Raw genomic sequence first — 9,411 nt, 5'->3', positions numbered from 1 at the left:
GAATCATATGTGTTGTGAGCCAGTCTTTACATGATTTTATTTAATCATCCCATAACCCTACATGGGCTCTGAACATTCTCATTTACGAGTGAAGAAATTAAGACTGAAATGTCAGCTAACATCCTGAAGTTCATATAACTCGTGGGTGGCAGGGGAGAGGGGTGCAATTAAACAGCCTTCTGAATAATTGAGTTTGGGGAGGGTAGACCAAGCCCACAAAGGTGGTCGGATATTCAAAAGAGGAACTCTTTTGGCCAGAACATAGCACTGGTTAAGTTGATAAGAAGCCACAATTCCAAAATACTTCAACAGCATGTCCAGTGCTGTTACAACTGACTTAAGCCAGGCCGTGGGTCTCTGTAAACAGGCAGGTGAAAGTCACGGACAAGGCAGTTACCCTGTTACCTGTTACACTGTTACCCTGAGAAGTAGAAATAAAACCTACCATCTAAATCACCTGCTTCTAACTCACAGGCTTGGAGAATGAACTTATGGTGGCCACGGGGAGGGACTGGGGGAAAGATAGTTAGGGAGTTTGGGATCAACATATACATATTGCTGTATTTAAAATGGAGAACCAACAAGGACCTGCTGTGGAGCACAGGGAACTCTGCTCCCTGTTCTGTGGCAGCCTGGATGGGAGAGGGGCTTGGGGGAGAACGGATACATGTAAAGGTAAGGCTGAGTCCCTTCACTATCCACTTGACATGATCACAACAGTGTTCGTCGGCTGTAACCCTCGATACAAAATAAAAAGTTGAAAAAGAAATAAATTTCTTCTAATTTGGGTCTCCAAATGCTACCATTGGTGACCACATAGATGAACCTGGAGGGCATTCTGCTAAGTGAAATTAAGCCTGACAGAGAAAGTCACATGGTGAAAGGTATCACCTATATGTGGAATCTTAGGATACAGGATGCTTGGGGCTGGTGCACTGGGATGACCCAGAGGGATGGTATGGGGAGGGAGGTGGGAGCGGGGTTCAGGATTGGGAACACATGTACACCCATGGCAGATTCATGTTGATGTATGGCAAAACCAATACAATATTGTAATTAGCCTCCAATTAAAATTAAAAAAAAAAAGAATAGGAAAAAAAAAGTTGAACTTGTGGAGACAAGAGAGTAGAACAGTGGTTCCCAGGGGCTGGGGAGGTGGGGAAAAGGGAGACACTGGTCAAAGCCACAAACATCAGTGATTCTGATACCTGACTGGTTACCAAACTAAGAGCATGACTTGACTAGGAAAGGACTGAACCTCACCCCACGATGGATAAAAGCCATCGTATCCTCTACTGGGGGATGACTGGCATGCTTCCAGCCGTATGAAGAATACTGGCATTATCATGTCAAGTGAAACCCTGGTTTTTCCATGTCTGTATCCAAAAGGGAAGTGTGGATGTGTGCTTTTGTGCTTAGTCGTTCAGTTGTGTCCAACTCCTTTGTGCCCCCCCATGGACTGTAGCCCGCCAGGCTCCTCTGTCCTTGGGATGTTTCCTGTGAGAGTAATGGAGTGGGTTGCCATTTTCCTCCTCCAGGAGCTCTACCTGGCCCAGGGATCGAACCTGCATCTCCGTGTCTCCCACACTGCAGGCGGATTCTTTACATACTGAGCCATCGGGGAAGCCCGGAGTGTGGTTAAAGGATGTGTTTTGGAAGCCAGGTTGATGAGAAACCGTGACTGTGGCTTTCCTGTCTGTCAGTTTAGCTAAATTCGTACTACATTTCCTAGAATTTTCTTCCCCCTCCAGCTCTGGGTTAGGAGCAACCACAACAGGAACTGACGCAAGGCACCCAAGGTGGAAGTAAAGCTGCGGGCCTGCTGACACCCAGATGCTGAATGTGACCACACCCAGGGGGCCTGTGTTCAGCCCACACACCTTATATGGACTTGCCGGCCCACCCACTGGTGCGAGCCCACAGCCAAGCCCAGTGCCTCCAACTCCCCCAGCTCCTTCAACGAGGCCAGCACCTGCGCCGCCTTTTTGAAGACCTATGATAAAGAACCCTAGGCTTCACTGAGACAGGAGCCAGAGACGGACAGGTTGACACTGGTTTTCTCGAGCGCTCCAGTTCTGCCCCGATCTACCCCGCCGCCCCCTGCCACACACACCCAGGTTCGCCTCTCAACTCCCAGTCTGCCTGACTTCTCATGACATCAGGAGGACCACAGATGCTGTCACAGTGGCCTTCCACAAATTTCTTTCTCTGTGATCACAGTCAAGTCCAATCCCTGTAATAAAACCTGTATGCCATGTCACGGTAGCCTTTAAGTCCTGAGGGAATTGCAACTGGAAAAGGTTTAGATCTACAGTGTGACTACGTGTGTCTGTTCATGCGTGCTAAGTCCAGTCTGACTCTGTGTGACCCCAGGGACTGTAGCCCACCAGGTTCCTCTGTCCATGGGATTCTGCAGGAAAGAATACTGGAGTGGATTGTCATTCCCACCTCCAGGGGATATTCCTGCTCCAGGGATTGAACCCAGGTCTCCTGCATTGCAGGCAGACTCCTTACTGTTTGAGCTACCTGGGAAGCCCAGGGTGTCTTAAGTTATCTTAGATTTTTGCAAAGATAGCATTATGACAATATAATAGGGAATACTTTAAATCAATGGTATGTGTGTATCCAGAATAGGTGCCATAACTATTCAGTTCGGTTCAGCCAGAATGAAAGTTTAAGAACAAAGTCGTGACTTAACCTTACGTGTGTGTGTGTGTGTTCAGTCGCTCAGTCCCGTCTGACTCTTTGTGACCCCATGGACTATACAGCCAGCCAGGCTCCTCTGTCCATAGGCTTCTCCAGCCAAGACTACTGGAGTGAGTTGCCATCTCCTCCTCCAGGAGCTCTTCCCGACCCAGGGGTCAATCCTGCATCTCCTGTGTCTCCTGCATTGGCAGGCAGAATCTTTACCACTGAGCCACCTGGTGTGTGGGTATCTCATTTAGGTTCAAAATTGACACCAGTGGATAATCAATGCTGACATAATGTTGGGAATATTGCAGAAGTGGGTGGGGATGGTGGAATAATTGTTACCAAGCTCAGATTCAGCTGCTCTCCACTCTAAAACCAGTACTGGAGGGCTTTCCCTGCTGGTCCAGTGGTTAAGACTTCATCTTCCAACACAGAGAGTGTGGGTTCCATCCCTGGTTAGGGAACTGAGATCCCACATGCCTCATGGCCAAAAACAACCACCAAAACATACAATCAATATTGTAACAAATTCACTAAAGACCATTTTAAATGGTCCACATCAAACAATATGTTTAAAAATAATGTATTGGAGAGGCAAGTGTTGGTAGAAAGGGAATATTGCTTTGTAAGGCAAATGGGATCTTAGCTACCCCCTTCAGAGGTCAAACCCACAGCCCCTGTATTGGAAGGTGACATCCCAACCACTACACCACCAGGGACTCCCATGCAATCTTTCTTCAGAAGTTATCTTGCCCGTGTGATCAGCCTGAGGGATCCCTAAGGGAGTAGAGAGCTAGTCACTCTTTAAAAATTCTTCATTCTTCCTTTAATCTGGAAAAGAATATACAGGGTTGGCAAGACATGGTGGGCATTCAGTAGAGCGTAAATCAGCAGTTAGGTTAAATTGGCTAGTGATTTCATTTCTGTCATTACTCATAGGTCCTTCTAGGATTGGAGAAAATCAGAATGGGCAAACAGGAAAGGGCAGAAGAGTTGCTCTCCTAGTGACTCTGCAATGAGCTCTCTACCAAGGTCTGTTTTGGACAATTTCCATATACCATGTGATTGTAGCTTTGGGAACTCTTCAGCACTCCCCCAGATTTGCATACAAAGAACTGGAATGCAGCGTTAAGAGGCCAGGGCCCTTAATACACTTGAGATTTCAGAGCAATCCCCACAGCGGAATTTATTTCCCTCCTGTGTTTACACTGAGAGTCTCTTACCCCTTGCATTATGTAAAGATTAAAATGCTAACAGGGGATTGGCAAAGAAAGAGAGGAATCAGATTAGACCAGTGATAATCTGATGCAAAGGTGATTGGACATGCCTGTGGGTGTGGCAGTTAAGAACCCGCCTTGCAATGTAGGGGTTGTGGGTTTGATCTCTGGTCCAGGAACTCAGATCCCACATGCCACGTGATACAAGAAAGATTCCTCAGGCTGAAGTACAGATGATGAACGTCTTCTTAAGGGCAGAACTTCAAGCTTCACCCAGAGGAAGTAGGGGGAAAGAGGACGATGACTGCCTTTGTTCTCACGAGTGGGCCACAACCTCACTTCCTGGAGGGCTGTGTCTCTTCTAACAAGTCCGTTCAGCATCAGCAAGGCCACCACTCAGCCTGAGCACGGGATCATGTCCGTGGTTCCTCCCTCACTGCTCTGTCTTGGTCAGTCAGGGAGAGAGGGTTAGGGTGCAAATAGACGGCTAAGAAGGCAGGGCTGGTGGTTCTTTAAGGCGGGGCTGTTCTCACTGGGTGTTTCTTTCTAGGGTTGTGTTTGAGCCAGAGCACTTGTGCACAGAAGGGTGAGTGTTCTGTGTGATAGTCCTGTGGATCCAGCAGGGTTTAAGCCAGGTATCAGGTCTCTTGGCCGCTGGAAAGAGGGGACTCAGACTTTAGAGCGGGGGCTGTAAGAGGGGGAGAAACAGAAGGGTGGAGGGAGAAACGCTTGTGTGTCTATTACCTGTTCCCTGTGTTCTAGGAAATCTCCCCCCGCCTCGTATCATAGCTCTGCCTGGATCCACAGTTCCATGGAAGAGTCCTGTGACCCTCCTGTGTCAAGGACCTAAACAAGCTGAGGGGTACAGGATATCAAGAGTGGGAAGTCCTGAGCCCATGGACAAAGAGGAACAGATCACGTCCAGGAAGACCAACACTTTGAATATTGCAGAGGTTACAACAGACAAGACAGGGCTGTACCACTGCTCCTATCAGAGAGGAAGCCACTGGTCCCAGTTCAGTGACCCCCTGCAGCTGGTGATAACTGGTGAGGGGGCCACAGAGGCAGCAGAGCCAGGACTGACCCCTCTACCGAGGGAAGGACCAGGCTTCGGGGACAGGAAGCAGGAGGACCAAGCCTTGTCCTTGGGGAGGTCTCAGGGATGATGCCGAGAGACTTCCTCAAGGGGGAGGGGACGAGGAGGGGAGAGAGACCAGAGCCATATCTGTTCCCAGGGGACAAAAAGGGACAGTGCCTATGTGACCCTTCCCTTCATCGCTGAACTTCCTTCTATCTCAGGAGCTTATGACAAGCCCTCCCTCTCCAGCATGGCTGGCACAGTGGTGGCTCCAGGGGAGAATGTGAAGTTGCAGTGTTTCTCCAAAATCAACCATGATGTATTTATCCTCAACAAAGAAGATGGAGATCATGTCACCCAGAACCAAAGCTCCGTCCCCCACGACGGAGGACGCCAGACATCTTCCTCTTGAATCCAGTCTCCTCCACACAGGCGGGGACCTACAGATGCTACGGTGCCTTCCACGAATATCCCTACGTGTGGTCTCAGCCCAGTGACCCACTGCAGCTTCAGGTCGAAGGTGAGGAAGAAGCCCAGTCCACCCACCTGCTCCCCGCCGTGGGGGCTGACTGTGTGCGGTTAAAGCACTGGCTGGGGAAAAGGATCACAAGAGGGGGTGTGTGTGAGTGCCATCGGCTTAGACACACATCTCTGAGGGACGGGCCGGGGACGGGCCATGTGGGTCCCTGGGACTCTGGGAGGTGAGAGCCTGACTGAGCAGAAATAAGGAAGACCTCTCCCACTTCACCTCTGTTTTCAGGAACTACTGACTCTCCCAGCAGCACACAGCCCAGACATTCAACTGGTGAGTAACTGAGTTTAGGTGGAAAACTGAGAAGAGATTCTGTGTTCCCTTCTCTCTGACCTGGAGTGTTAACTGCATGGATGCAGATGTATATGTTATATATTATATGGATATATGTGTGTGTTAGTTACTCAGTCGTGTCCGACTCTGTGACCCCACAAACTGTAGCCCACCAGGCTCCTCTGTCCATGGGATTTCCCAGGCAAGAACACTGGAGTGGGTTGCCATTCCCTTCTCCAGAGGATCTTCCTGATCCAGGGATTGAACCCTGGTCTCCTACATAGCAGGCAGATTCTTTACTGTTTGAGCTACAAGGAACTCCATGTATATATATGTATTTTTTATATATGTAACTATTATTAAATATCATATATGCTCTGCAGAAAAATATTTACATAGACTGTATTAATACACGTGTTATATTAATTTCATTTTTGTCAGAATAAAAACGTGTCACATAATGACTGGTCGGGAAAAACAGAGTCACACAGTGTAACAGAACAAGACTGACAGAAGGGGCTAGTGATTTAGAAGAGGGCTCAACAAGCAAGTCCCTCGTGGGTGTATTTTTAACAAACACTGGGATGAAATCAGAGGGGTGATCCTTGTAGAGAGCGCAGGACAGGCAGAGGAAGCAGCCCTGGGCCAAGACACAGAGGTAGAGACGTGCTCAGGAGCCCACGGGTAACAGAGGCCAGTGTGTCTGCTGCAGGAATGGTCAAATCACAGGAGATACTGAGCGAGGAGCAGGCCAGGCTCTGGGCAGGGACTGGCAGCCTCCAGCACCCCAGTCCTGTCTTTCTTGACCCCAGAAGTGCAGTATCAGCACAGCGCCCGTAATGACAGGAGGAAAGAAAGGTGTTTAATGCTTACCCCGAGGGAGTGGGCTGGGCAGGCTTCCCACCAGGTCCAGAGGTCTGCAGAAATGAGCTTGAGTTTTAGGGTCCTTTAGAGGCATGGACAGCTTCCCTGGTTGGTAGCTGACTCTCCCAGTGGTAGAGAATCTGCCTGCCAAGTAGGAGACCCAGGTTCAATCCCCAGGTCAGGAAGATGCCCTGGAGAAGGGCGTGGCAACTCACTCAATACCTACCCTTGCCTGGGAAATCCCATGGACGGAGGAACCTGGTGGGCCACAGTCCATGGGGTCACAAGGACACAGCTGAGTGACTAATCAACAACCACCAACGGGAATCGGCCCTTCTACCTCTTCTCTCTCAGCGCCTACGGCTTGGCATCCTTCTGTGGAGACTCAAGTCCGCCTGAGCCTGGCTGCCCTGCTTCTCCTGGTCATGGTCGTCCTGTTGGCTGAAGCCTGGTGCAGCCAGGGGGGTCCCTCAGTGAAGTCAGATGAGCCCCCACCCCAGTGGACTGACAAGCACTGATGACCCTCCGCTGGCATCAAAGCACTGTGCTCACTTGTGGGGGTGGCGGTTCCAGGGCCCTGGCTGGGTCACCCATCCGATGCAGCAGTGTACTCGCTTCCTGTCGAACCTGAACAACGTACCAGAGGCACCGTGGATGAGAGCAGCCCAATGTGAACTCTCTTTCAGTTCTAGAGAGCAGAAGTCTAAACCCTGTCCCCAAGCCTGCACTACTTGCTACTTTCCCTTTGGTGTTCTTGCCTTTTCGAGCTTCTAGACTCTGCCTATGCTCCCTGTCTTGGAGCTCCGTCCTCCAGACCCAGGAGGGGAGCGCCTCTTCTCCTCTCTGACCTCTGCTTCCTTCCTCCCTTCTTGCCTCACACACCCCCACCCTCCTGCTTCCCTTTTAACGAACACTTATGGGGACCTGCTGGTGGTCCAGTGGCTAAGAATCTGCCCTGCGATGCAGGGGATGTGTGTTTGATGCCCAGTCAGGGAACTAAGATCCCACAGGCTGCAAAGCAGCTAAGCCTGTGAGCAGCAACGAAATGAATAAATAAATAAAAATAAAATTATATTTAAAAAAGACCCATGACTACATGGGGCACCACCCCCTGCCCATGACAACATGCGATAAGCTCCCATCCAAGACCCTTAATTTCACCACATCTGCTGCTGCTGCTGCTGCTAAGTCACTTCAGTCGGGTTCGACTCTGTGTGACCCCATAGACGGCAGCCCACCAGACTTTCCCGTCCCTGGGATTCTCCAGGCAAGAACACTGGAGTGGGTTGCCATTTCCTTCTCCAATGCAGGAAAGTGAAAAGTGAAAGGGAACTCACTCAGTCATGTCTGACTCTTCGAGACCCCATGGACTGCAGCCTACCAGGCTCTTCCGTCCATGGGATTTTCCAGGCAAGAGTACTGGAGTGGGGCAGTGTCCCTTTTGACATGGAGGTTCTGGGTAGCTCTGCAAAACTATCATTAGAAGGCTGTTACTCACCCTGCCTCCTGGAGATCACTGAGTCTGATCTTTGAGCCAGAAATCCTTGCTTTTATGCACTGTCTCACAGGAGAGACTTTGAAACAAGCAGGTTTTTTGTTTTGCTTTAATATTTAAGTCTTTATTGAATTTGTTACAATTTTGTCTTCTATTTTACATTTTGGTTTTTTGGCCACAGGGGAAGTATGTTGGATCAGAGTCAGAGGTCCCCCGACCAGGATTGAACCCACAGCCTCCTCATTGGGAGACAAAGTCTTAACCACTGGACTGCCAGGGAAGTACCTGGGAATAAATGTTTAACACTCTTTTCAATTTAGAACAGGATGTGATTCAAACAGAGATGATACTTAATAAACTTTGCTTATGTGTAATGTGTACATTCCTTAGAGTGGTTGTTCTTGCTGGGTGGCAAATGGGTCTAGGGTTAGAAATGCTGATTTTTTTTTCCTTCAATATAGCCCTTGTGAAAGTAAAAGTCACTCAGGCGTGTCTGACTCTTTGTAGAATTTAAAAATTCTAGAAAGCAAGTGGAGAAGACGATGGTACCCCACTCCAGTACTCTTGCCTGGAAAACCCCATGGATGGAGGAGCCTGGTAGGCTGCAGTCCATGGGGTGGAGGGTGGGTCTGAGGGTTGGACACGACTGATTGCGAACTTCACTTTCACAGATTATTTTTCACTCTCATGCATTGAGAAGGAAATGGCAGCCCACTCTAGTGTTCTTGCCAGGAGAATCCCAGGGATGGGGGAGCCTGGTGGGCTGCCGTCTATGGGGTTGCACAGAGTCGGACAGGACTGAAGCGACTTAGCAGCAGGAGCAGCAGGTAGATGATAATAAATGATCAATAGATAATAAATGCATGATTGATAGATGATAAATAAGTAGACAATAAAATGACAGATAATGATAGATAGACATGGATATGTGTATTCTCCACAGTGTCAGAATAAAGAAAGCCCTGTCTAACCGCGATGGACACCAGAAGGGAGCAAACCCTGGGAGACAGTGATGGACAGGGAGGCCTGGCATGCTGCAGCCCATGGGGTCTCAAAGAGTCAGACACGACTGAGTGACTGAACAACAACAACCTCTTGCTCTGAGTTGGAACCTTCAGTCATCTCCTCAGTCCTGAGGGAAGCCCTCCTGAGCCACAGGCCTCTGAAGTTTCAACCCAACACCATGGGTCTCTCCCCCCAGCCATGACCCAGTATGCCCACAGAGGAGAAGTTCAGTTCAGTGTCTTCATGGTGTCAGCGA

The 9,411-nt window shown here is 49.4% G+C and overlaps 1 protein-coding gene across 1 annotated transcript; it reads left to right on the top strand.

Annotated features, from left to right (window-relative positions):
• The first annotated feature begins 4,118 nt into the window (after positions 1-4,118).
• LOC106701345 (leukocyte immunoglobulin-like receptor subfamily A member 5) lies at positions 4,119-8,291 on the top strand. The gene is given in 7 exon segments (XM_070387196.1): positions 4,119-4,357; positions 4,459-4,494; positions 4,671-4,955; positions 5,208-5,381; positions 5,384-5,506; positions 5,747-5,791; positions 7,010-8,291. Coding segments are annotated over 7 exon segments (861 nt in total). The 5' UTR covers positions 4,119-4,323; the 3' UTR covers positions 7,174-8,291.
• The last annotated feature ends 1,120 nt before the right edge of the window (positions 8,292-9,411 follow it).

Source organism: Bos mutus, chromosome 18 (genome assembly GCF_027580195.1).
Source record: "Bos mutus isolate GX-2022 chromosome 18, NWIPB_WYAK_1.1, whole genome shotgun sequence".
Lineage (NCBI taxonomy): Eukaryota > Metazoa > Chordata > Mammalia > Artiodactyla > Bovidae > Bos > Bos mutus.
Note: the sequence above shows the minus strand (reverse complement) of the source record. Positions and strands in the feature narration are given on the sequence as shown.